Here is a 27,773-nt window from a genome sequence, read left to right on the forward strand (position 1 = left end):
ACCCAAACGTTCCCCTGAAGTGAACGACGAGTCGCGGGCGTCACCGTAAGTCAGACTAAATAGCGGTAAGCTTCAGAAACTATGACGTTCTTCCTCACCGGAAGCAAGCCTTGTGCGCTAGAAAGAGGGGTTAGTGATGCCGGACAGCGCGGTAAAAGTCCCATTTCGTAAGGTTCATGGAATGGTATCCCTACTCTTTATTGATATTGCGGTGTGTTTTGAAGTTGTGAGATCGATCGTTTCTCGGACGTGTTGCACAATGTGGACAATGGTATTCCAGGAAATTGGACATGCCGTGTGACGCAGACGCATGCGGCGTCAACGAACCTCGTGCCAGGGAATCCGCACCTATCGCGGATGTTGACCCACATCCCACCTCGTCACCCCAGAGAAATCTAATCTTACCCTGATTGCCGGATCAGATGCTGTATTTTTGCTAGACGATAAGACAACGCGTTTCTTGGGTCTCGGCCATCGCAGAGTTGTAGACCTCGATGACGCATTCCATCTCTTCACACCAGGAACTGAACGCACTGCGACCCTCTTATAACGAGAACCTCCCTAGTTCTGTATGTGATGTAGTATTGAGGCCTCGCTCACACCGAGCGCTACTCACAGGGGGTCTAGCCTGGCGAGATGACTATCTGCAGCCACCACGAGGCGGGGTCGGCCTGTCCGACGCTGCCAGCCTTACCCGCACGTCATCACACAGCATCTATACAGAATTTGCCTGGGATACCAGAAGAGTACGATGCAAGATGCAAGTATGTCAAGCGTTAGGAAGCAGATCATATCGGCGACGGCGATTCCGAAGCTTCAAACCATCGCGCATAATTATACGTAGAGAGCTTTCTCCAATCAGTGTGCCGCACGGTGCGCGAGAATAGAGATCATAATGGAGCCATGGAGGGTAGGCGATAAGCAGGGCAACCTGGGCCAGGGATCGGGATTTGATCTAGATAGCTGGTGTCTGGAGTATTTCGAGTCGAGATGGTTTCCCATCGTAAAGGCCCACAGGTTGTTTCCAAGTGGCGTGACGTCATCGTCGCTGCCGCGAGCATCTCAACGACTACCTCACACCTTCCGGCGCAAGTGCACGCCACAGCGCGTTTCACATCCTACGAACTGTCCGTCTCTACTCTTGCCGCGACCTTCTCTTTCTTCAATCCAGTGACAGTTTCCACATGATCCGTTCCCAGCACTGCGGCCTTGATGAACAGACCTGCGACAAAACTCAAGAAAGCGAGTACCGTATACGTGATCCACATATTGCGCATCGCGGCGGCAAAGGCCTGTTTCGCAGCAAGTTCCCATGCCGCATTCTCGAACGTGGCAGGAAGCATGACATTCGCCATGGCGCTGTCGCCATCAAGTTGACTCAATAGATTCTGCGGTAGCCCAGCGTCTCGAAGAAAAGAAGCCTGACCGTTCATCGAGTTTTGGAAGATGGTACCGCCGATGATGGTGGATATTGCGACGCCGATATTACGAACGAAAGATAGTGTCGCAGTAGCGGTAGCTACATCTTGCTGTTCGACCTGGCTCTGAATAGCAATCATTGGTGCCTCGAACAGTATCCCGGATCCTAGACCGCCGAGGATGACGAAACCTACTGCCTTTCCAGTCGATGTGTATGCGTCGAAGGAGATGAAGAGGCCGAAACCAATGGTGAGGAGCAGTGTGCCCACCCAAATGATCTCACGGAAGTGGCCAGTCTTGTGCATGATGAGGCCGCAGAGAACTCCGGCAATCGCACCTGTGACGATAAAGGGGAGGAGGAGTAGTCCAGACTGCAACGGAGAAGCTTCGAGAACGGCTTGAAAATACAGCGGCATATAGTACTCGCCTGCAATGAAGACAAAGCCGTGGAAGAATACGACGAGGAAAGCAGCGATATTTGTTCCCCGGCGGAATACCGTCATGGGAATCAATGGGTACTTGGCCACTTTTGCCTCGCTGTAAATGAACGCAAATATCATCACTCCGCCTACTACAAGTAGAGCGATGACCTTGGCGGAGTCCCAGGGGAAAAGTACGCCTCCAAAATCGAGACCCAAAAGGATCATAAGCGTGAAGCCAAGGAAGGTGAACATGCCGAACCAATCTACGGCCTTGATACCATCGATGAAAGAGGTGTGTTCATGCTTGATGTCCAAGAACAGGACTATGAGTACAGCGGCGAATCCACTGATAGGTAAGTTGATGTAAACTGGGTGTCGGGGGGATTAAAGTCAGCGCAAGTTCGCAGAGAAGAAGAGGAGAAAGATGACACTCACAGCACCATCTCCAAGTGACCAGACTAGCAAAGATACCGCCCAAGACCGGACCGATGCCACCTGCCAGCGCCCAGATGCCCTCGGTGAAGCCCTGCACACAAGAATTAACCAGACCACTCCCACGATACCACCTGCCAAGCAACTCACCATCAACAAACTCCGCTGCCTCAAACTGAACAAATCACTAATGCAAACATGCACCAACAGAATCAACCCCCCACCCGCCGTACCCTGGAACGCACGCCCGATGATCAATTCCTGCATCGTCTTCGCCGTCGCACAAACCGCCGAGCTAGCAAAGAAAATGGCAAGTGCAGCCAACATGATGGGCTTGCGGCCCCAGATGTCAGACAACTTGGCCCAGATGGGGCCTGAAGCGGCGTTGGCAAGCAGGTACGCGCCGCCGATCCAGGTGTAGCCCGTGGCGCTGTTGAGGTCGCGTGATATAGTGGGAAGAGCCGTAGAGACGATTGTTGCGTCGAGGGCTGAGACGAAGAGGGAGAGCTGGGTGGTGGTTAGTGTGTTGCATGTGAGGGTTTTGTAGGGAGATTGGGCATTTCGTTCATCGAAGATGCCATGGAGATGGTGAGTAGGTCCAAACTTACAAAAAGCGCAGTGATGATAGCCACCATTCTCAGCCTACTCCTCTTCCCATTTTGGGCTTCTTCTTCGACATCCGTTCCTTGCGCTGCTTCCAATTGCCCTTTCTGTACCATGTCTACCTCCTCTTTCCCCGTCTCGGTTGACTCAGGTAGCCTCCGTATATCCATTTCCATCTCTTGCTGCATGGTAATTCTAAATCGAACCCCAAAAACGCGTGATTGCGCTCAAAGTTAGGAACCACTATGTCGGGCTAATTATCAAATACGAACATAACGATTCCAAGGAAGTAAGCGCCGAATGTACAATTGGAAAAGATATCACTCCAATAGCCAGAGCATTCAACAGCTACCTGGACTTGACTTGAAAGGAAGGTTACTCAATGAGCAAAGAGATCTAAATGCCTATTAGCCATAAGCGCAAAGAAGAAGCCCATTTTTTTCACCGCGTCACCGCCAACGCCTCCCGCCAATCGGAGTATATATGTGGGGCGAACTAATCACCTCACTTTCCTATACTGGCTAGACCAGATGCGCCCTACCATGCATGCTCCATGCCGACATGCATACCTGGTTTAGCCGCTTGCGCGTGGAATCCGGGGGAAACGAGAGGCCTGGGTGAGATGTTGAGTGGTTTTGAGATGGAGGTAGACTAGTGTTGCTTATTCTGCGTGTTATGGAGTCATACCGCGTGAGTATATGCATATGCATGACTGGGACATATTGGAGTGTCGCCTGGGATACGGCGGTGTGCAAAGAGCCAAGAGATGGGGTATGCGTAAGTGGTATGCAGATATGTTGCTTTTTGACAAGGGCCAAGAGGCAAGTACGTGATTCTAGTTGCTCTACGAGAATAACGATACTATCTATCAGACTGAAAGCCTCCATACGTCTCGCCCTCATCTGCCTAGTAGGGAATTCCATTAGTGATAAGTTGGAACCGATCATACGTTCCGGTCGAATAACTCCCCCTACTCTTCTCAATCAAGCCCCTCATGTAATCAGCCGCCTCCCTCTCGCTCTTATCCAACACAAAGCGATCGCGGAAATTCTTCATACTCTCGGGTTTGAAGCACGGCAGTCCACTATCCAACATGACCTGTACGACGTGGCAAAGATGCTCGCAATGCTGTCTGCTAGCGAGGAAAGCCTTGACCGTGAGTTCCTCGAACCAGCGGTACGCCTGCGATTGGTACGGGTTTGCTGCATTTTTACCAGACATGACGGCAATCATCTCGGCTGTGAGTTTGAAGGGTGCGCGTTCGAATTTGATGCCGCCGGGTGCGATGTCGAAGCAGAAACCAAAGTCGATGTGGATGATGTGGCCGGCGTCGTCGATCATGATGTTGCCGTTGTGTCGGTCCTTGAATTGCAGAAGGAAACTGATCACGGAGTAGGCGGCCATGGATTTCACAAAGTTGGAGCGCGCTTCTTGGTAGCGGATCGAGTCTTCGTTGCCGTAGCGTGACACGAAGTAGTCGTCAAGTCTGTTGACGGCTTCACGACCGAGCATGTCTCGTGATATGGAGTTGGGGAGTACATCAATGACTCCGCAACCCGGCGCGGTTGCTGTGACACGGTAGGGGAAGACCCAGACGTCAAGACCGACGGTATTGAAAATTCCGCGGAAAGCAGCAATCATCTGTAGTGCAAGCACATCTTGACGGCAGTCGTCTCCGACTTTGAAGATCGCAGAGAGCCATGTTTCGTAGCTGTTGTCTCGCTGACGCGCAATGTCGCGGTTGTCGTCTTCCTGATCTTCCAGATCTTGATCATCGGGTCTCGTCTTTCTGATACGGAATGTAGCCATGAAAGGTGTTTTTGCGTGACTCTGTAGCGGCTTGCCAGACTTGCGATCAATACCAATGACTTGACCATCGGGGTTAGAGGGCAGGTAAACACCGACTTCCACTTGAATCTTGCGAAGTTCTTCTTCGATCTTCTGCTTCTTGACCTCTTTGGGTTCATGCAGGACGGAGCGGAGGGTACCCGAGATGCCTGTGACCTCGTTGAAGAAAGCAAACTCGCGCTCGTAGAAGGCATGGTCTTCCTTGGAGAAACTAGACTCCAAGCTACCCATCACCTTGTCAAGCGTGGGCTTGACGGGATCAGGTACCTCGGATGCTTCATCTTTGTACGCATTTGCCTTCATGTTCCAGATGATTTGGTGGGCAAATAGCTGCGAGAACTTGGCCGTCTCGATGATGTACCGCTCGACGTAGCCCAGGACGTCGTATCGAAGGGTTTGTACAATCTGATATACGTAGAAGAACATGACGTCAACCGAGTGGCTCTCCAATGCTCTCATCGCATACTGGATAATGAAAGGATGGTTGCCATAAGCCGGAAGGAAGTACGTGACGGCCGTGATAGGGTTCACAGGCTTCCAGTAGAGCATATACTTAAGCTGGAATGATACATCGCTCGGTAAGAGATTGCCTAGAAGAATCTCTAGAGCATCGGGCTCATCTAAAACCTTGTGCGGGAAGTTCAGTACCTGCCATCGAACCTCGTTGTTGAGGCGCTGCGACTGGAAGCGCTTGAGGAGGTGTACAGCAATGGCAGGGTTCTCCGTCCAAGCCGTCTTTAGATGAGCAGACACGGCAGTCTAGTTACGTTAGCTCCTATCGATTCATATAGACAGATGACTTACATCAGGAAGTGTATTGTTGTGGCGCCCAGAAGTGAAGTGATGCTTCTTGCCATAATCAAGTGGGAACAGCCACACCATGAGACGAGTCTGCTCGTTTGAGAGCAGTAGAGAGAGGAGATCTTGCTTTGCTTTCAGTTTGGTGCCAATCTCAGTAACAGTTGTGACCTTTCCGATAAGGTCAAGCTGCGCCTGCACGTCTGCAAGGACATGTGTTTCAGCCTTGATCTGTAGGCGGTTGCCTCCAAAGGACCATTGCGGGGCTTTCGCAAACCACGCCAGAGCAGCAGTCAGTATGCGATCCGTCAGGCGCCATTTAATGGTCGCCGACAATGTGGTACAGTGACGTGCAATGCGCAATCCAAGCAGAACGATATGGAAGTACGACTCGCGAGCAAGGGGCTGCGAGCAACCACCACTCATGGCATCGAGCGTGATGTGCATTAGCCGAACGTAAACACGCTCAACGTCCGCTCTGCTCAACCTCGAGGCACTGAAGTGGCTAGATAAGAACTGCAGTAGGCGGAAGTGCGGAGCGATCAGGTTGTAGATCTGCTGCTGGCGTTTTGAGAGTGCTTCTTTGTCTGTTGCAGCGAATTCTTGCTTTCCGTAGAAGGGATCTTCGTGTCTCAGTGCAGGGCTGAAGATACCACGACGCTTGCGCACCGTATTCTCCCAATTTTCTGCAATGGCGACGAGGATGCGGGATTCCATACGAGGATTCTCTTTGGCAACGCTCGTCCACAGTGATATACCCAGCTTGATGGACTGCTTCGAGAACACGGCGAAGGGAATTCCGACTAGATGCTGAACGATAGGCGACTGGTCCGTCTTCACCCTGCATAGAAGCGCAGCCGCTCTCCGCAATATATCGCGAAGCTCAGCAATTGTCACATGCTTGTGATTAAGGGTGCGGTTCTCCAAGTCCACTAGAAGATTCGTCGCTTCGTGTAAGCTTCGTGAGAGGTATGTCGACTTCCGTCCAGAAGCCGGTGCACCCTGGAGCCATTCCTCTTCTTGATCAGCAACGCCCTCGAGAAACTTGTATTCCTGTCTCGTGGTATATTGAGTAATAAAGTCCGACGCAGTGTTGATGTTAATGCCCTGGCGTTCAATAGCACCAAGGCGCTGATCAGTTGACGGAATGACGGACCCCATCTCCAACGCAAAAGATCGTCCGAGCGATATATGACCAAAAGTCATTTCATCATCGAACTCGGACAGATACGACTGAAGAAGCCCTTTGACATCGAGTGGAGCAATGTCGAGCGCTCCCTTCACCCAAGCGATTGCACGCTTGTGTAACGCCTCGAGAGTCGCTCGTCGGAAAGCGTAGTCATCAGACAGCTCAACCACTATGTTGGACCGCTTTGATGTAAAGGTCGACTTCCAGGTATAATCATCAGTCTCGCCTTCAAGGCAACTGTACCACATCATCGAAAGGAGCTCTAAGAGGGCAAATAGCGCACTCTTTTGACATAGCGTGGATGGCACTTCGCGGATAATGATATCTGCACAGGTAGCTGCCGCTTGCTGAACGCGGGCAATACGATGACAGCACGCGGAAAATATCGTCGCTAGCTGGCGCGCAAGGTACGGGGTCGAGAACGTGTGGGATTGACCCGACAGCGTCTTCGCCAGATAGGTCCGAACGGCCGTTGTTGCAATGGCAGCCATGCAATTACCCACTGCGCCAGTTCGCAGCTTTGGATCAAGAAAGTACGCAAGCGCCTTGGTGCAATCCCCGGCACTTGCGCGTAAATCTTCAACCAGATATGCCGTGCTCAGGAAGACTGCTTCCTGATAACTCAAGGACTTGGTGTCGGGCTCACATGACGGAAGCAGTTTCCCAAGCCTCTTCTTCTGCTCGACAGTATGTTCAGGCGACTTACCGCGACGCAACACCGTGTTGAGTTCGATGTCACTTTCCGAAAGGAAGGGCCGCTCCTCTGCGATGAGGGGCTTGCTGAACCGTGCAAGAGTGCGCAACTCTTCCCTGTGTTGTTTGCCAAGGTCGGACAGCAGATCGAAGCCGTGAACAACGATATTGAACCAAGCATCACGCTGGAGCCCAATGATGGAATCATCCAGCTCGGAGAACTCCGCTCGTTCCGCATTCCGTTCAAGCAAAAGCGCGAGAGGCTTTAGTATCTGCGCAATCTCTTGAGCCGCGAGCTCAGTATCTCTCAGATGGCGATGCGAAGTCTCCTGGGCATCTCCCTTGCTGACGATGGTGTCTAGCAGATGTGTAAGATAAATTTCGAAGGTAGGCTCATCGGCAGAAATTTCCCTAGAGAGGTTGAGACGCGCAGCCATGACAGCTTCGAGTGTAGCCACATCGTCTGAAACCAGTGCATCATGCGAGAGTTTAGTGTAGACCTTGAGCAGACTTCTAAATTCTCCAGGCGGACTGTGCACACCCAGGAAAGCTGAATCGGTGATGATCTTCGCATCTACAACTTTTCCAGAACGGCCGACCTTCTGGACAAGCATCGAAAGTGCCAGCGCCGTGATCTTTGGATCTTTGCAGTTTCTTGCGACGGATACGATAGTCTCCACGACAGTAGTATGTACATGGTGCGGCTCATCCACATCACTTGGTGTGAGTGAGATGGTGCTACCGTTCTGGTTCTGATAGACACCACCTGTACGTGCAGGCTTGCCGTTGCCGTTCAAGGTGGGAGATGAAGAAGGGTTGCGGTCAGGTTTAGGAGCGACGCTGATGACATTGCCCAAGCTGTACAGTGTCGTGATTATGGTATCCTGGGGAAGAAAAGTTAGAACAGCTGCGAGCGACTCAGCTGCGACGGAAGTTGTTCGATGGTCGAAGTTGGCTTGAACAATGACTCGAGGGAGCGAACGACCGAGGCTAGACGCCAGCTGCGGCGAGACTTTGGCGAGGATGGCCATGGACTTGAGGACTGTGGAAGCCAATTCATGGTCCGCGCTCTGTACCGGATCGTTGAGCACATTGTCGAGCCAGGTAGTCAAGACCTCTGCGTCTGTGACATCCGTGTCGTCGTCGTAAATGGTGCAACAAAGATACGTGACAAGTACCTTCGCCTTGACAGAGGAGGCTTGTTGCTGCTGCCAAGCAGATCCAACCCGTTGTAGATAATCCATATCATTCTCCAGACGTTCCATTTCTTCTCCTGCAATCTTAGCCAGCCCCTCAGCCAGCGAGTTCTCAGCCGAGTCCCTAAGAATCTGGTGGTTCTTCCTGTGGAGCGTGGTCTGTAGGTGATCAAGAATAGACGTTTGCGAAGTGAGGTGCGCACTGGTCCCAACCAGCAGCGAGGCAGATGCCAGCACGACCTTCAGAAAAGAGTCGTGCAGAATCATCGCGCCAAGTGGTCGTCCAGTAGCAGCATAATGCTTCGTGTACCGCCTCCACTCCCTCAACCCGTGCTGGTGGGAGCGCGCATTACGCACAATCGACAGCACAGTTTCGAATGCGATGAGGAAGTTCTCCGTCAAAGCTGCTCGGACGTCTTGAATGAGTTGGAGTCTCTCGTATGCATTCCAGAAGTGGGTGTGCTCAGCAGCAGCACCCAGGAAGCCCAGCAGCGAGAGATTGTGTGTCATGACGCGCGCCAGCTCGCCATCGGCAGCGTAGTCGTCGGCCCCATCGTCGACGAATTGTTCCCCCGAGAGCTCCGCTGCTGCTGCGACCCAGCCGGAGAGGTAAGCACCGAGTGCCGTGGCAGCTTGCGTCCGTAGCTGATCATGCCGAAGGCCGAGCGAGAGGACAGCACACGTGAGGTTGTAGGTAAGAACTTCGTAAGGCGCGGGTTCGAAGGCGCGTAGGCTGGGCGAGGGCGCAAGCGTCTGCGCGTGTGATGCGATGAGGTATGGGGAGAGGCGTGTCAGCAGCTTCTCAGCGACGTCGATCGACTCGATGTAGGGTGCGGATTTGCATAGGGCGAGAATAGCCTCCAGCTCTTGCAGTTTCATGGAGCTTGCCGCCGGGCATCTTTTGAACAACCTCGCAAAGTCGGAATGGGTGGTATCTACCGACGACGACTGCGCGGATAGACGGGCAAGCTTATCGAGCGCATTGCTCCGGATGGTGCGTCTATAGGCATACGATGTCAGCTAACTGTTCTCTCCACTAGTATAAAGCACTTACGCCATCATAAAGACGCTTCTTGATATCTCCGCCGCGCTTTGGTGTAGCGCGGTATAGCAACGCGTGGTGATGAGTTGTCCCTGGCCGAGTGACGAAACTACCGCGGACCTCCGAGCTGCCTCCTTCGTGCTGATTGGTTGTAGCTTCCACCACCAATACTTCCTCATCAACTCAAAGCTATCAAGTCGAACAGCTCACACAAGAAGACTACGTATACGTTGAGGCAGAAAAATGATTCAATTCGATCCCGGGATATGGGTAAAAAGACTCTTCTACACTCCGGTCACATGCTCCAAGAAACCTCCATCAATAAACGCCTTGCCAGATCGCATAACAGACGTGAAACCCCAAAGGGCTTTCCATGTGCACAAGCACCAAAGTCAACGCCGACACTGAAATGCACCTCAATCGTCTGCTGGTTCAACGCGAACCAGCACCTCCTCGAGGAAACCCTCCAAGAAGCCTGCGACCTCTCCACCCATGCCCACCTCTCCTTTCTCGTCCCAGTGATCTAACTCTTCAAATTTACCCTTTATGTCATTAACCAGGCGAGTGACCTTCTCATGGCATTCTTGCCTTTGCCGTCTGCGCTCAATGAAACCCTGTGCATCATCCAGTGACCGAGCCGATTCTTGCTTGTTCCTAACGCTAAGATGATAGGCACGTCGAGATAGTGCAGCCTCAAGGGCTGGTATCACCACACCGCTAAGTGCTGTGATCTCGACGGGCGCCGCTGGAGAACCTTGCGTTTGAGCGAGGCTAGGATGATTTGACGTCGGCTTGGGTCTACCGAAGGAGCCGCGGGACATGGGCGAAGGCTTGGTGACGTGTGGTGGAGGGGGAGGGGGTGATTGGGCGACTTGTTGCTGTCTTGGCTGTGACTGCCAATTTGACGACATTGGACTGCCAAATGGGTCGTTCGACGATGACGATGAGTCAGGTCGGGATGCAGAACTTGGGCTGAAAGATGTGAACGACTGTTGTGTTGGCGGAAGTGGCTTCTGCCCTGCCAGAGACGGTAGTCCTTGCTGACCAACGAGCGGTGGTAGAGGCTTCTGAACTTGCGCCGGGGTCGGTGCTTGTTGTTGTACCCGAATAGGACTTTGTAACGGCTTCGGTGCTTGGCTTTGCGAAGTGCTTTGACCAGGGCTTGCAGACTGTCCACGAAATGGCGGTATCTCGGGTATAGTCATCTGCGGTAGAACCGAAGCGCGGCTTGGAGTTGGAACACGCTGTTGTGGTGTGAGTTCCACACTCCTCATTTCTGCAGCAATCTCCCGTTGTACGAAGTCGTCATAAGTGTGCTGTAGTGGTGTTTGTCGCCTGGGTTGTTGCGGGGCCTGTGGCTTTGTTGGTGTGACTAGCCCTCTGTTGGGTGGAGGCTGGAAAAGGCCAGGCACAGGGGACTTTCGTGGAAGCTCTAGGGCTGGTTGGGGGAATGAAGGAGCTGATCTTTTCTCTGGTGATGCTGGCAGCGGTATCCGAGCAGCGGTCCTCACAGAGCCAGGTGAGCCTTGTGTTTGCAATGGTGCTAAGCGTTTAGTCGGCGAAGGTGGTTGTCGAAGGGTGTCGTCGTTCTCATCGCCGTAGCCACCGCTGTTCTGTGTAACAGGCTTGCGTTGTGGCGAAGGGTTCCTCGCATTGGCACCCGCATCGTTCATTGGGGCGAGCGCCGGTCCCCGGCCACCTCCTGTTGGCCGCACAGTTCCAAAATCCCAAAGGTCTTCATTGACAGGCTCCTTCCTCTTCACGGGAGTGGCTTCATCTTCTGACTCGGCTGCTTCTTTCGGATATCTGACCTTCCAGTCCTGATATCTCGAGATGAGCTCTTGCAGACGGGCGGGCTTACCAGCCTTTCGGATGAAGTTTGTCTGCAGAAGCTGCTTTGCACTCGGACGCTCCTTGGGGTCTTTTCTCAGGCAGAGTTCGACAAACTCTTTGAAAGCGGGTGAGAAGTTGCCCTGCAGTGTTGGTGGTGGATTTTTTGGAATGAGGAAGAGGACCTTCATCGGGTGGATGTCGGCATATGGAGGCTCGCCGTTTGCTAGTTCCAGCGCGGTAATACCCAGAGACCAGATATCAGCCTTGCCGTCGTAGCCAGATTGCTTAATCACCTCGGGGGCCATCCAGAAGGGCGTTCCAACAAATGTGTTCTTCTTCGTCATGGTCGCGGATAGTTGTCCAGAGACGCCAAAATCAGCGAGCTTGACTTGGCCATTTGCGCTGACCAAGATGTTCGCCGCTATTATTACATTAGTCTTCTCCCACATACAGCCGAACCAGTGGGCGTACCTTTGATGTCCCTATGCAGTTTGTGGTCGTCATGGAGATACGTCAAGCCCATCAACAGTTCCTTCAGTATGACTGCAATCTCAGCCTCTGCTATCTGGCCTGGCTTCATCAAATCTGCGCAACTGCCGCCTGAGCAGAACTCCATGACAATCCACAGGTCGGAGCCGGCCAGAAAGGAGCCGTAGTACTTTGTGACGTATGGCGAGTTCATGCCGGAGAGGATCATGATCTCACCCATAATGTCGTCAACCTCGTCTTCGGCATTCTCGACGTCGATGACCTTGATAGCGACGGTGTGGCCTGTCCGCCGGTCAAGGCCCTTGTAGACCTTGCCAAAGCTACCGCCGCCGATGCATTCCTGCTTGGTGTAGAGGGTGTTCGGATCGACCGACTCGTTCGCGCCTAGTTCGGCCATGTGCGCAACCTTGCACCGGGGGCGTCGAGGGCTGTGTGTTGAAACGGATTGGTTGTAGAGCAAGAATGCGATTAAGACGAGCGGATTGAGGATATGCGCATGCGCGGTGCCCGGGGTAAAGCGAAGGACTCGGTTCGACAGCGACGGGGGCGGTCGGTGAGCGGAGCGAGCAGACTGGTGGCCGGATCTGGTGAAGAAAGGCGTCAGTCAGTGTCAAGGCAAGAGACGCAGGCCGTGGCAGTCGACCACCAAACAAGGCGATGTCGTCTGCACCTACCAAAGAGCGGTTGCTTCGTAAACACCCAATTGCGAGGGCAACAGCGAATGGCGGGGGCCACAGCGGAGCGAGAACAGGTGGGCAGCTGCGCGAATCGGGAGGCAGGTGTAGTCGAGCCAGAAACCCCAGATACGGCGAGATTGGGTTGTTGTATGGGCCGCCCGAGCGAGAGTTGGCCTGTTTACTGTCCCGCTCGCGCTCTGTTGTCATAGAGGGACATGCATGCCCGGCGCGTCAACGTGCAGGGATGCGTCGCGTTCGACTAATGAGCTCCAAACCAAAAGCAAAAGATCCGTAGAATGACGACCATCGGCATCGCATCGAATGCGCGCAAGCATTCCTCAGCTATGGTATCCTACTATCTTTACCAATGAGTCGCGTCACACAAACTTCTCGGGGGCTTCTAATGTGGTTGCGCGGGGTCGTCTGCTACTATGCGTCTCATCGCCTGTCGGACAGACTAACATGATTGGGGTACCATCAACAGCCTCAAGTTTCGCCATCTTCCCGTTCCAAACCTAGTCTTGCGCACAACGGAAGCTCACTTGCACTGCAGGCCCAATCAACATGTTGAAGTAAATACATGTGACGTCATTGTAAATATAATCCTAGTAAATGGTATACGTTCAACTGCTCCGCGGCCACACTACAATGGAAGAAAGCGTGTCCTGTCCATCTCCGCACTCACAAACTGGGTATCCATATATCTCGGCCGTTAGGAAGCCATAAATCGTATCAGCCATGGTTCCCAAGTCGTAAAGAATAACAAACGCCGCAAACAGACCCCAACGCGAATGCAAATGTTCCAACAAACCCCCTATTAACTTAGAAACGTCTGCGTATCCTCTCTGCAAGTGCTACATCCTCCTCGCTCTCTTCTTCTACAGGTGCTGGTGTTCTCCGTTCGCGTGCACGGTGTGCTTTTCTTCTCCGGTTGTTGCTGACGTTGCTGGCCGAGTCATCCGGTCCGACCTCGCTTCTCAGATCATCGATTCCTTCATCAGGGTCGCGCATGTTGGCTGGCGTATCAGACCTGACTTCAATGCCACCCATGCCAGCACCTCTACGCTGCTGCGCCACCATAGACAAACCTGCAGCTCGCTCTCGCAGACGACGGCGCACAGTCTCGGCTTGGTTGTGGAGCTGTTCAAATGCGTCCTCCATAGCCTCCATACCAAGATAGATCTCGCGCTCGATTTCGGCAAGCACGGCAATCTCGGTCTCTTCATCGATCTGCACAGGGGCTCCGCCGGGCGGACGGACAGACCCAGGGCGGGCAGATCCCGGTCGAGAGTACGGACTTGGGCTGAAGCTGCCGTACCGGTTCGGTGGTACTGGTGATGCAAATCGTTGCGGTCCATCGCCGGGTCGGACCTGTCCTGCTCTTGAGCCTGATCGGGGAGGCGTTGTGTTCATATCAGGTAGGTCATCGACGCCTGACCAAAGGAAGCCATCGAAGCGTCCAGAGACGAGAATCTCCCATTCGTGTTTGGTCACAGCTGCCAAGGTAGCAAGCATATTGTGCATGTCTGGATGGCGAATGAGATACATGACTACTAGCTGGTCGCGCGGTGGAGTGTAGAGTCGATATAGACGCTGTAGCGCCAAACCAGCTTTTGCCAAGTACGGCGGCGTCCCACTGTCCGGCTTTTGTGTGCGAGGATTTGGGAGCTTGTCCAATCCCCATAAGAGTGCATAGAAGAGTGGTCGTTGTGGCTGTTCCAATCGGGTGAGCATGATAAAAGTCAAGGTTTCGTCGTCAGCGTCTTCGGGGACACCGTCTTGTTGGTCTGATAGCCAAGACTGCACGGCAACTTTGGTCTTCTTTGACTGCTTCTCGTAGTGCTCGCGGTATTGCTCAGGTACGTCAACGTCAATACGCTGGCATGGTGCTTCAAGATCAGACGATATGCCCAGTCCAGGCTCGGCGCCTTGCTCATAGGGTGGCCAAGTCGGCAATTCGCAACGTCCAGACACTAATTCTAAGATTTCTCCCCAGTTGACACCTGCAGAATCTTCCACAACTGACTGCTCGAAGCACATCATGCATTGGCAATGCTCCGAAGATATGTTGCGAGCAAAGACGTTCTCAAGACGATCGAGAAGACGCCGCGCAACGGAACGATAACCAGTGGCTACCGCCAAAGATCCACTGGTGTCCATGACGGTGTTGTAGCTGTTGAGTACATTCTGCAGAGGCTTGAAGAAAGATCGGACATCGTGGGCTTGTGCTCCAGATAGCCTTGGTGTGGTGTACTGAGAATAAGCAGAGGCTGGAACGCCATCAATAGCCGCTAGTAGACTTCGCGGTATAGCTTTGGCCAGACCGCCATTCTGGAGCAGGTAGTCGACGCGAGGAGCTTCCATCATGGCAGGAGGAGGAGGCGGGGGTGGTGGGGTCATTGGGGACTGAGCATAGCTAGGATCTACCGATTGTGTGCGCGACATGGGGTCTGTCATAACCTCGATCATGGGCGGCCCATCTTTGACAGAAGATACAACTGAGGGAAGAACGGAGTGCTGGGTAGGTGTGCGTGGTGATGAATCGACCACAGAAGAAGGCGAGACATCGGAACGCGGGGGTGATTGGCTGCGGCGGTAAGAGTTGCGATCTTGTACGACTGAAGTGGCGTCTGAGTCGAGTGTGTATTCTGAGGGCGCTCTCGTCTTCATCTTGACAGGTGTTGACGTCCTGCTTGGTGTCGACGTCCTGCCCGGGGTCGATGTCCTACCTGGGGGCCGAGCGCTGGATGGACTCACGGTCCTCGTTCTCGTCTCCAATTGTGGAGACTTGGCACGGATGGTGCTAGGCTGCGATCCAGTGGTAGAAGTGAGGTCTGTGCCGTCGAATGTATCCTCGTCTCTGACACTTGAGCGCGACGCGATCCGCGGGCCTGCCGTCGAAGTCATGCGCGTGCCGCTGTCTACGCTTTGGCGGCCCTCCTCCATCTCTCTCGCGATCATGTCGGGGTCCTTCCTTCGCATGCTGTTGGCACTGGCCGTCTTCCTAAGATCTGCGCCTGTGGTCGCAGTGAGCGGGGGACTCGGTGGTGCCCGCGGCGGGGGCGGGGGTGGTGCTCGGTTTGGTGGATGCGGTGCGACTGGCCGCTCGCCGTCCCTGCCTGGCGAGGCCTCGCCATCTGTGGCCTCTGGCGTCGAGGTCGACTTCCTCTTCTCTACACCGTCGCGGGAATAGATGCTCTCTTTGGCGTATGTTTTGGAGTGCGACGGGTAGGGTAAGCTGATGCGCGATGTGTTGTCGGAGCCCAACGAGCCGCGGCGTCCCATCTCGGGCACGACGGCCATCTTGTGCGACTTGGACGTTTGCGACGACGACAAGGTCGAGGTGGACGTCGAGTTGCGCACGCGTTCCGTCGACGGGCGCCTGGGCAGCGGCGGGTTCTCAGCGTCGTCTTCCTTGGAGGCCGACGAGCGGGTTTTGCGGGAGCGGGTGCTCTTATGGCGCTCGCGATCCCTATCCTTGTCCTTGGAGCGGTGGGTGCTGCGCTCGCGGTCCGGGTCCTTCTTGCTGCGGCGGCGGTGCGAGTTGGACGACGTCTCCATGGTGAAGAGGCGGCGTGGAGCTCGTTGGTGTGACTGTGGGCCGGGACGCTGGACGGGCTTCTGCGGGTGCGATCACCAGCGCGGCTATGGGCAGCTTCAATTGGGCGTCGGGTGCGGGCACTTTGCGCGGGTGCGCCTATCAGGACAGCAGCTCGCCATCCATCTACACAAATCAGGGCAGGGTGCGGTGAGGGGTTTACGGTCTTGGGTGCGTTGTAGGGGGAGTTTTGGGTTGTAGTACTCTGACGTGTAGCAGCCAAGTGGGCCGGGCTCGGGACTGGGCGCAGTGTTGACTGCGGGCTATCCTTAGCACCTGTCTAGCCCGAAGGGTCTTCCTTACCCACCTGGGCACCCTCACCCATGGATCACCACTGCTGCAACACCATGGCAACGACTGCCTGTGGGAACTGGTTCATGCACGGCATCGCTGTGGCATGCGATGCAGCAACCATAGCAACCGCCTTATTCTTCGACTTTGTCCATTGTGCTACCCGCACTGCCAGGAACATGCTGGGCGCGTGGCTTCACACGCTTTGCTGGCGTGGCAGGTCACGTCACATCTCCAAGATCTGCAAGTCATGACCGTCACGGGGAACCTTCTAGCAAAGAAACATTGACATGGTGGTGACTAGTCTAATATACAGGTGTGAAGGGTAGTAACCGCAGAACAGGGTAGGAAAATGCCAAACATCGCGAGTAATCTTAGCATGGGGTATCATTGTAACATGCTCGTCGTGATCCTTGACGTATGTTGATCCATGTAGAAGCCCGAAATCTCTCTGTTGCTCAATCTTGGGTTTTGTACTCCATAGAACGCCTCCGTTATCCAAGCACAAAAAGCAGTGCAAGCCTCACCACAGCGACAACATGCAGCAGCAGCGTCACCATTCACGCTATTGAGCCTGTTGCTGGGCTTGCGTGTTGTTGACGTGCTGCTGAGCCAACTGGGCCCGGAGCGTGGTGATCTCGTTCTGCAGCGTGGCGATCTTGTCGTTGTGTTCCTTTTCCATTCTCGCCATGCGAGACTCTATATCGCGAACGTACTGCCACACATCGACCTGGCTGCCCATGACTTCGCGCATGCTGCCGCCACTTCCACCGTGGCTTGACATGCTGCCCGGCTGCGAGCTGCTACCAGGAGCAGCCATGGTCTGATGTTGCAGCATACTAGGGCCATTGCTTTTGCCGCCTTGAGAGCCCTGCTTAGGGGGCATAGGACTGAGCCCAGGGAGAGATGGCAGGTGAGGCCCGCTGCTTGTGCTGGGTGGAGCTAAACCAACAGGAGGTGTCCCCCGCCCGCGAGTGTAGTTTGACTGCTGATGCAAGTGATGCGACAAACTGGGGGATCGCGAGCCCGGGAGACCATTTTCTGGCGCCCCCAGGCGATGCTGTTCCTGCTGGCCTGGCGACAACGGCCTGGGACTCTCCGTCATGCCACCTTGGGCGAAGACATTGGACTGCGTATTTGCGTTCTGAATCGACGAGATGCTAGTGGGAGCTGCTTTGGGCGAGACGTTAGTCGGCTGCGCAGAGGACCCTGGGTAATAAGGGCGCAAGTTGTTCTGGCTGCTCGAGCTTCGATTCGCAGCAATAGGCGGATATGTGCTGGAATGGTGAGAATACGAACCTTGGGTAGAGTTCCCAGTGTTTTGTCGCTTGCGTGCCGGCTCACTGACTCGCCGACTACCGTCGTCGTCTTCGTCGCCCTCACCATCAGGCTCGCCAGTGTAGATGACACCGTCCATGCCCTCGTCGCCTTTGTCTCCGAGATCGTCATCCATGCCGAAGCTAGAGCGGCGGCCCGCACAGCCACCCTGACCCTTATTGTGTCGCGCAAGCGCATCGCCACGTGCGAACCTGCGGCCGCATTTGTAGCACGTGTGCGGACGCTCGCCAGTGTGGAGTTTCGTATGACGTTTCAGATCATGCAAACGACGGAAACGCGCCTGGCACGTGGGACATTCATAAGGCTTTTCTTGACTGTGGGTTAGTAGGTGGCTCTTGAGGTTATGGTGGCGAGTGAAATCGGTAGAGCAGTATGGGCACTTGTGGCGCTTGGTGGAGGGCGATTTGGGCGTATTCTGGCCGTATCCAGGCAGGCTCATTTGGCGAGCCGGGGCACGTGGATCCGGCTCCGGGGGCAAAGGCCCAGGAAACGTAAAGGCGCGGTTGCCTGGGTTGTCTCCGGGATTCGGTGCGATGAGCTGGTGGTGATGTTGGTGGTGGTGCTGCTGTGGTTGCTGCTGGTGCGCGCCTTCCCGGCCTGGATTGCCGGTGGCAGCACCTTCCGCAGCAGAAGCACCCGGCGCGTTCGGCGCGTCACCATCGCCAAAACTTGAGAGGCTGACGGGGCTCGTTTGCATGCTGTCGCCCGTGACGTTGATCTGGTCGGGGATGATGAGCGGCTTCGTCGTCTTGTCAGCCTTGTTGCTCATCGGCGCCGACTGCTGCGGAGCGTCTGAAGGGTGGCTCATGGACTGGACAGTGCCGTTCAGACTTTGCAGCGCGGCGACAGCGGGATTAGGGCTCGTCTGCCTCGCGGACTGTTCGCGGAAGCGGCGCTCATCAGCGATGGCGGCAGCTCCAGTGAGCGGCTGAGGCGAGAGTCGAGGCGACAAGCCGCCGGGAGACTTTGTGAGATGGGTGCCAAAGGTCGCTCCGCCGTTGGCATTGCGCGCGGTAGAACCTGGGGTATTAGGCCCATTGTGGGTGGTGAAGGGGCCGGTAGGCGTCGGCGTGATTGCTCGCGTCGAGGCAGCCATGGTGTGGAGCGGCGAGACGGTTCAATGAGCGTATCTTTGAGATGGGTCAGCATGGCTTCTTTCTTTCCAATGACAGCATGCGCGTCACCCGTCTCGACTATCCAGATGGAGTGGGTGCGCATGCATGGGTCGGCTAACCTTTGGGTGGATGCAGCCTCTGGTGAGGGCGCAGATGGCCGTCGTCTACCAACACTCCAGATAGACTTGGGCCGTGGAAAGCGCCAGCTTCGCAATTGACAGACGTTAGATTGCTCGCATGTGCCCTCGGTCGCAAATTGCGGCTCGGGCCAACCAAGGCGATCTGCTGGCTATTTTCCGAGCAGACGAGTACCACGGGACGCGCAAGCACGGCGGCGGCGCGAGGCAGGCGGGTGAAGAGGCGCTGCTCGAGGAAGCCGATAAATGAGGCGTGGCCGTGGAGGAGGGGTCTTCAGTCGGCACGATGTGCGACGTGCAGGCGGACGTGGGAGCAGAATCGCGATCCTGGACGTGGTGCAACTAAGCGGTCGCAGGGTCGTAGGGTGCAGGTCGTCTGGTAGTCAAGGTGCCGATGACGAAGGCCCGTTGGGGACTCTTGTGGCTGATGATGGTTCCAGTCCGGGCTAAGTAAGCAGGCTGGCGTGCGGGCGTGCGTGCGCTCAAAGACGGCGACGCTGGCAGACAGTCACGGGACTTGGATGCGGCGGCGCTTCAGTCTCGAGCGGCTGCCGTGCAATGGAGCGCGCGATGGGTGCAGACACTTGGAGGAGACGAGCAGACAGTCCGGCGATGGGACTTGGGACTTCGGCAGCAGACAAGAGGCAGCCTCAGCGCAGCGCGGCGGCTTCAACGGAACAACGCAAGCCTTTTGGGGCTGTGTATCGCCGCGGCCAACCACGCTGCGCTGCAACGACCCACCGCCAAACATCCAAGACGTGCCTCTCCAAACAACTGCGTCGCAACACGAGACACGTCGACGCCACACGCCCCGCGAGACGAGGCTCGCCCTCCCTCCCATCCCTCCAGGAAGATTCTGCCATGGCGACTCCGCGGCGGCGCGCCCACCTGAGCTGAGCCTGCCAATGCTCCCAGCCTGTGTCGGGCTAGACGCGACGAGCAGCATTGAGCCGGTGTGGTGGCGCAGCCCATCCTGCTCGTGCCTGCCTCTCTGCTCTACCGCTCGCTGCTTCCCCAAGCCTACCCGTTCTTGCCGACGCACCAAACCAGCCGAGTGTTGCTCCAACGAGACACCTCGCCGCCAGCGCCCGCCGATCCATGCCCTACAGGCTGAAGTCGTCTGCCAGCCTAGACTGCTGCGCTCGACTTTGTTGCCGTCCTACCAACGGCGCCCCTCTGTTCAGCCACCGTGACATGCGTCATTTCTCACCAGACCTTGTTTGCCATGTGCGCCGCGCCTTATTTGCTCGGTACGACCACCATGGGTCCACGCATCGAAGACCGCGTATTGATCGATCGTCAGGTACGTCCGGCTTGGGTACCCGCCCGCAGCGCAAAACAGGTTATCGCATCCAACTTCACCGTTGACGCCCATGGTCGTTGCCAGTCCTTGATGCGATTTCGCCTCGGTGCAGACAAGCCGGGATAGCCCACACCTGTCAAAAAGCAACACTTGTCACTACGCCACACCCGCCACACGATGATCTCGCCACACTTTACATTGCGAGCAACACCCGTCGACGAGATTCGCCGGATCGCCCTCACTATCTACCTTCCTCTTTTGTATGATCGACTTTTATTCCGCCACATGTATAGCACATGGAAAAGCTAGGATATCGCCATCGCTGGTCCATCATTGGGCCAGACCACTTCACTTCACAGCATTACATGCTGATCGTGAACGTCAATCTCAGAATGAGAACTCGAAGTCGTGCCAGGCATATACTGCTGCCTCACAACACATGGAGCCTAGATTTCTACCAAAGACGGTGACTGCCTGCATATGGTCTACGAAGAATGCCATTATAGGTAAATTTGGACTACTACTGAAACACAACATCGTAGACCATTTACTAAAGAGCATGGGGAAGCAGTCTCGGCGAAGAAGAAAGAGTTTGACTGACGGCTCTAGCAGCTGTCCGGATGAACAGCAAGGGATTTCCATGGAGACGATGTCGAGTGGTCGAATGATTCATCGTATCATGCAGGACAACTACCAGTGGTACTGCTGAGACCCAGCGCTCCTCCCGAGTCTTTACGGTCGGCGAAGAAGGTGGCTCTCGCTCTTGGTAGAGTGTATTTGATGAGCTGTGTAGGTTGGAGATGTCAAAGCCATCAGCAGTCTGGTAACGGGAATCATCTGACCTTTGGCTCGACACTGTATGTGATACGTTCCCCGAAAATGGGCTTGGCTTGAGTCTTGACTTAGATCTGATTGTTACGCTGACCCATTGGCGGCTAAGCCAGAAAATTGGGAAAGGGCTTAGCGCAAATACCGGAAGGTTGTGCAGCCGAGAATGAACTAACTCATCTTGACCTCAGACGGGCCGTACCAAAGGGATCGATCTTGGTGTTGCACCACGCTTTACCAATCGTGGCCCACGAGCGGATCCTCACTAAGGACGATCACCCTTGGTATTCTCGTTCCAGCTTACGTGAACATGTTCGAGCTGTGGGGGAAGGCTGCTCAGCCTCGCCCCTCAAACGTCTCACGTAGGTGAAGGATGGAGCTGGGGGCCATGTATTCGCAATCCCTCTCATCGATCAAGCGATAGTTGCTCGTTCGAGTTAATTACTAAGTTTGAAACGAAAACGTTCCAAACCACAATCAGAACGTTGATCGTAGTGCAATAATACCAGACACGTCCCGAGCATCCGCAACACGCTGCCGCTGGACGTAACCCGTTTATAACGCTCCGCATTGGCAAAGAACTCGTCAAAGGCCCTGTCGTCATAATCGAGCCGACCAAAGCTCCGCTCTTGTCAAGTTGCGGAGACGATTGGAATCGGTCCGCAATCCTTCGAACTGTATCAGCCAAAGACTACAGGCCTGCGCACTAATCCTACGAAAGTTGAATAGTCTGACGCAGCAGACTTTCTTCTTGACCGCTCACGTCACTCGTGAGCACATTCTATGCTTTCTTAAGCGATGCGACATGTGTTGGCAAGTCGCAAATTCACCCAAAATCTTTATTGTTTTGTAGATACGTCTAGGACTCGGGAGACAGCCGACGCTCTGCCATCGAGTTCTGCATGCGTTGGGGCTGTATGCGCAGGATGAAGGTCGCAAGCTGCACCGAACAAACGTGCAACCGAAACTATACTTGAACTTCGCTTCCTCGTCAAAGAGCGTTCAAGAGTAACAAGCAGTGGTGTATGAGATTACAGAGCGGTCAATACATCCTTGAGCCACCCGTGGCTGGCAGGATCTGACGAATGAGGTGCAGGTACGCGGTTTGAGCTTACCCGAACAGGTCTAGAGAGATTTGCGCCGACCGCATCTCTGTTCACAGCACCCATGGACTACTACTGCTTGCCCCATCTCTAACCGTGGCGATTCCGCTCCTCCGGTTTCCAGATCACTGACCGACAGGAAGAAGTCTATGCTTTTCTGGCAACTCTGTCGTTGTTCTCATGATGCCCCACTCTAACATGACTCATTGACCAATGCCTTCTGTCCCAAGGTTAATCTCAAGGCACATCTCGTATATCAAGCTGGCCTGTACAGTACGGTCAACAACGCTCTTGTCTCATTGGCTGTCCCCGCGAAAAGGATTACCGGTGAGCCTCTGGACCAAGAGCTGGAGTGTAATGTCAAGAAGGTAGCCTGATAGTACATGCGCTATTGGTGCAAGCCCACCCGACAGAGCGATATTGATACCTCAGCCCAACGGCAAGGCTACAACGGTTCGGTCATCCCGCGCCCGCTGCGACTTGGCAGGTCCTGGATAGTATCAAGTCTAACTTCATCTGGATATTGCGTAATACTATGTACAGGTACGCGAATGGCAGTCTCCAATGGCATTTGCTGCAGCGTGCTGACGATGGCCTAAGAGTAGTTGAAGTTTCTTGCTCCTGAGTATCTCTACCTAGAACCCTTTGTACACTAATTGAATGTTCAAGGCTCCATTATAACTGGCGGGCCGAGAAAATGCAAGATGACAAGCGTCAAAACTGGTTAGCTTTGCGCAGCTACTCACCGAACATCATGAGCGAGCCTCTTCGGTGAAACTTCAGCCGCGCCCTTTTGCACATGAACCCTTCATATCAGCGTCATCATTTTAATGAAAGACTCCACTGCTTCGAGGCCACCACTTCTCATCGGCTTGGCTTGAGTATGCTGGTGCGGTGGATCGCTCAACGCGCTCCTTCCTCAAGCATTACGTCTTGCGGCTGAGAGACGGATCCCTGAAAATCACGTAACTATAGAGATGCTGACTATGAAACAGCCTAACAGATGGAAATGAAGTTCCTGTACTATAATTCTACGTCCATACGCCACTTCCCAGCAACAAGCACGTCTCCAGCCGGCCCATCATCCTCTACAAGACACCCGTCTTGAACACATGTAACAACTGCGAATCGCGACCACTCCAACGCAAAATTTCCATCAACACTGTCTCTACCGTTCTAGAAACTATCTCAAGAAGGCACCGCGTCAATAAAGATCATCTCGCCAGACTCCTTAATCCCACTACGACTTCATCCCTAGAAGCATGTCTCGAGACCAACAACCCAGCCCTCAACAAGCCACCTCGAAAAGGGAATCCGTCGTAACTGGCGACGATTCTCCAGAAGCCGGACCAAACGACTGGTCCGACATCAAAGACCCCAACGAAAGACGCAAGATACAAAACAAACTCGCCCAAAGAAGATTTCGTTCGTAGCACCAAGCATAATAGCTATTTCTTTCTACGCTAACGTGAACCAGGCGACAAAGTAAAAGAGCAGAAAGAGGAGACGGAGCGAGACGTTGAGAATCAGCGACAAGCTGGAAGCGCATATGCATCGCCTGAACCAGAGAACATTGATGCAAGACAGACGCTATCGGGTCTGCCGTGGGGTGGCATCTCTATGAGACATATTGTTGAGATGGGGAAGAGTAAGGAACAGAATTCACAGCGCAACTCTCGGGAGAGTTCGACACATGATGGCGCGTCTTGTACTGGTTGAGGGAACCTTGACTAATGCGTGGAGCGAGATATAGTATGCATATGTGGTGCTGGTAACTATGTAGGTACTAATGCATATTCATTAAAATCTTGTGCTATACTGTGTTACGTTCGTACTGCTCGTGAAAAGGCTTCTCTACTATCATACATTCTCATGTCCTGCATGGTACATCCCTCCATTAAACTTGTATCTCCTTCGTAAGATTGCGTCGTGAACTGTACGAAGATCAAGCAATTGCATCAACCCTCTCTCTATCCTTGGCCATCTGCTTGGCGGCGCGCTGAAGCTCTTTCCGGAGTTTTCCCTTTGTGCTCTCCATACCCTGGAAGACATCCTCGTAGTCGGTATCGTGTCGCTTGATCAGGGTGCTCAGTACATGCTCGCCATCCTGCGCGTACATCTCAGCGATGTCGTCTACACTAGTCTCGTTACCGACAATGTGCTGCATAACCCGCTTGGAAGTCCTTATCATCAGTTCATGAAGATCGCGCTGGTGCGGCTGCAGACTCGCCTCCCAGTCCATCTCTTCTGCTTGCGATGTTGGTAGAGGTGGGTCCGTCAATGGCTCGCGTATGGCAGAGGTTGAGCTATGGCTACTAGAAGAGCCTAAATTTGGCGGGGAGGATTGGAGGTGTATTGGCGAAGCGTCGAAGAAGTCATTGTCGGCTTCCTGATTGTCTTCACCGCCACCGATGAGAGTATCGTCCTCGTGATACGCCTGCTCGATAGGCCCGTCATCGTGCAATTGCCGGATCCCTTCGTTGAGTTGTTGCGGTTGGTCCACGGTCTGCTGAGTCTCTTCGAGTAAGTTCCTTGTACTTCCAGTGGCTTCTTGGTCAGCCTGAACAGTTGGCTGAGTAGTGTCGATGAACTGCGAGTTGAAGAGCAAGGTGGGTACAGTCGTTTCGTTTTCTGCCGCATCTTCGGGTATCTTTGGGGTCGTTGTCTTCCCTTTGGATAGCGCTGTGGGCTTTGAATGTGTGCCAGCCTGCTCGTTACGTCTCTTTATGTCGTCTTTTTGTTGCACTCCTCCTTGATCTCTCGAATCTTGTGTCTGATGATCTATTGTGCCCGTATAAGGGCTCGCAACCTTGGCCTCTTTCCCACCCGAAGGCGTCTTTTGTAGGAATGGTCGGCTCGTTGCAATTGAAGGTAAGGCTTCAGGGGCGCTAGAACCAGCGACTAGCAAAGGCCGTTGGTTTGAAACGTCAATCTCAGGGGCTATGTCCTCCTTCGACGAATCTTCTCCAGTCAGTCGGCGTATGAACGATGTGGCCTTCTTCCCAGCAGATCTTCGGCCAAAGGGGTCGCTTTTCGCGGTCTGCCAATCTCCTGTCTTCTTCTCCGATGCTATATCCTCACAATCAGCGTGACCAGAGATCGCTGTTGATTCTGCATTTGGTGACGCGGGGGTAGGTTTGCTGTTGCTGGAGAGCATTGCGGCCTCGACAGCAGTCGCATGATGCCACTCATCATTCTCTTCGGCCTCATCAGCCACAGGCGGTGACGATGCCATGTAGTGCAAAGCATCATCTCCAGAACATCTCCGTGCTTCCACAGGGGGTTGGGGCCGCACTGGTACTCCCACAGGCTTTCTACTCGGTTTGGTAGGAGTTGACGGTGTTTGAGCGACTCTTGCCGGTAACGTTGGCTTCTTGAACGGGCTCTCGGAGATCTTGGCAGGTCTTTGGAGACCCAGAAGTCCTCCGATCAAGGTGTGTCGTGACGAAGGGACAGATGATGGAGGTTTTGATGGTTTCGCCAGCGGAAGAGTTTTCGCCTGTTGTTTTGCGCCGGTCACAGTCGACTTCGGACCTTTGTTCGGCTCTTTACGGGATCTCTTTCTCGAGTTATCATCGGTCATGGGATCTGGTGTTGCTTTGCGTTTGGGGTTTGTCCTTGTTTTCGGCCTCGTCTGACTTGGTATAAAATCTTCGTCGTCGTCTGCTCCATTCTTGTTATGCAATGTGCGTGCCTTAGTCTTCGTCTTGACTGGCTCCTTGTCCGAGGCAGTCTTTGAGCTTCGTAAAGTTCTTCGGGGAGATGAAGCAACACCCGATATGTCCGAAGAAGTATTGCGGACATTTCTCTTGCTTTCTATAAGCGCATCGAGAGCTTCGTCTTCCGAGTTGAGCTTTTTGAAGATATCTTGTTTGGTGGCCCGAGACACACGGGGTAGCTTTCCCTTGCCGTACGTGCGTTTCGATGTCGACGATGGATGCTGTGACGGGAGTTGCAGGGCTGTCGCACCGCTACTGTCTGCGGTAAGTTTCTTGGAGGTGACGCGCTCTTTCCGAAGCGTCTGGGAGCCACTTCGAAGCGATCTTTTTGCGATTGACTTTCGGATCGAAGGCGAGCTCGCATCGATAGGCAAGTTTCGGGATACTCTCGAACGAGGCTCATGTTTTTTCTGATGGGCTTTGATGCAACTCTCCCACTCTAATGCGTCGCCCGAATGCTTGAACATTAGCGATAGGTCAGTCGCTATGCGTTGCGTGGAATCAAGACGGTAGCTCCAGGGTTCGGATGTGAGTGTCATGACAAGATCCCATGGTTCGTGCTCTGTAGGCTGAGCCTGTGAGTTGTGTAGTTTCGACGGTTCTGATCGCGTGTTCAGAATGTGCTCGACTGGTATGTCAACAAAGTGGCAGTTTTTCAGGTGCTCATCGGGCGCGATGATGGTCAGCATCCCAGCCTCGACGAGCGCGACAGGGAACGTAGCGCTTGACTCCCGCCATTTGAACCCATCTGTGGCGAACAATGAGACTAGGTACATGACAGAGGGCTCACTGGTTGGTCTCGCGAGTGCCAGATCGCTCAGAATGTCGAGAAAGCCCTGGAACTTCTGCATCCACTCCGCATCGGCTTCGAGCGGAAAATCCGGCGCGCTGTGTCTGACCTTTTCCGTGGACCAGAACCTGCTATAGTCGATCCCTTGTTCTAGTGCCTGTCGTATGATGATACCAGCAATAATCTTGATCTGCTCCTGTTCAGTTCCGCTTAAGAGGATGGCTCCCAGATCGCGTAGACGCTTAGTCGATGTCTCGATGTGTGTGGCCACCGCCGGCATTTCCAGCATGCCTGCGAGCGCGATGCCGATCCATCGCCGCCGGATTACAGAAAGACCAGGGTCGCAGAAACTACTGAGATAGTCCTGCGCGACTGAACGAAGACCCGAGCTGCTGAAGTCGCGTGCAGAGACGAGCTTGTAGAGGCGTAAATTGGACGCGTCGTTGTCGGGCAGCTTGAGAGCAGCTTCAAACGAGATTGAAGTCATTGCGATAAAGGAAAGTAGAAGAGAATGGAATTAGCATTTTTCGCCCCACACGAGCAGGATAGCAAAGTCTCGTTGAAGATGTGGACGCGGGCAATGCACCTAAGGAAGTGAGAGCGCGGTACTGCTAGGATGGAAGTCGCGTCCCATCGGCGTTTGACGTCACAGCTGCAGGCGCGCGCGAGTTTCGCGTGGCGGGCTTGAAACCACGAACACCAACCAACAGTCGTTACCTGCACTTTACGTTCAAAAGAAAGCGCTGCGACTAAAGGAAATCGCTGAGGACGACTAAAGGGGGTACGAGAAAATAGGGGGGTTTCCAGCTTTCGCGGCCGCTCGTCACGGCTTCCAGTGGCTGTGAGCCGCATCGATGCCTGCATGCATGCGGTTGTATATACCCACTATACTCACCCAAACCAGTCCCCA

General features: G+C 54.2%; 6 protein-coding genes across 6 annotated transcripts; all 6 read right to left on the minus strand.

Moving 5' to 3' along the window:
- Positions 1-1,118: 1,118 nt before the first annotated feature.
- On the minus strand, positions 1,119-2,284 carry J4E92_002971 (uncharacterized protein; the record flags this gene model as incomplete). Its single annotated transcript, XM_051494371.1, has 2 exons — positions 1,119-2,187; positions 2,277-2,284. 2 exons carry the CDS (start codon positions 2,282-2,284, stop codon positions 1,119-1,121), a joined length of 1,077 nt encoding a protein of 358 aa, XP_051356050.1.
- Positions 2,285-3,782: 1,498 nt separating this feature from the next.
- On the minus strand, positions 3,783-9,479 carry J4E92_002972 (uncharacterized protein; the record flags this gene model as incomplete). Its single annotated transcript, XM_051494372.1, has 2 exons — positions 3,783-5,483; positions 5,529-9,479. 2 exons carry the CDS (start codon positions 9,477-9,479, stop codon positions 3,783-3,785), a joined length of 5,652 nt encoding a protein of 1,883 aa, XP_051356051.1.
- A 579-nt stretch (positions 9,480-10,058) lies between these two features.
- On the minus strand, positions 10,059-12,361 carry J4E92_002973 (uncharacterized protein; the record flags this gene model as incomplete). The annotated part of the gene is made up of 2 exons (XM_051494373.1): positions 10,059-11,896; positions 11,947-12,361. 2 exons carry the CDS (start codon positions 12,359-12,361, stop codon positions 10,059-10,061), a joined length of 2,253 nt encoding a protein of 750 aa, XP_051356052.1.
- Positions 12,362-13,463: 1,102 nt separating this feature from the next.
- J4E92_002974 (uncharacterized protein) lies at positions 13,464-16,202 on the minus strand (the record flags this gene model as incomplete). The annotated part of the gene is made up of 1 exon (XM_051494374.1): positions 13,464-16,202. One exon carries the CDS (start codon positions 16,200-16,202, stop codon positions 13,464-13,466), a length of 2,739 nt encoding a protein of 912 aa, XP_051356053.1.
- Positions 16,203-17,095: 893 nt separating this feature from the next.
- On the minus strand, positions 17,096-18,964 carry J4E92_002975 (uncharacterized protein; the record flags this gene model as incomplete). Its single annotated transcript, XM_051494375.1, has 1 exon — positions 17,096-18,964. The coding sequence occupies one exon, from the start codon at positions 18,962-18,964 to the stop codon at positions 17,096-17,098; it is 1,869 nt and encodes a 622-aa protein (XP_051356054.1).
- A 5,335-nt stretch (positions 18,965-24,299) lies between these two features.
- Positions 24,300-27,143, minus strand: J4E92_002976 (uncharacterized protein; the record flags this gene model as incomplete). The annotated part of the gene is given in 2 exon segments (XM_051494376.1): positions 24,300-27,116; positions 27,135-27,143. The coding sequence occupies 2 exon segments, from the start codon at positions 27,141-27,143 to the stop codon at positions 24,300-24,302; spliced, it is 2,826 nt and encodes a 941-aa protein (XP_051356055.1).
- Between the last annotated feature and the right edge of the window lie 630 nt (positions 27,144-27,773).

Source organism: Alternaria infectoria, assembly GCF_024043175.1.
Source record: "Alternaria infectoria strain BMP 0036 chromosome Unknown scaffold_3, whole genome shotgun sequence".
NCBI lineage: Eukaryota > Fungi > Ascomycota > Dothideomycetes > Pleosporales > Pleosporaceae > Alternaria > Alternaria infectoria.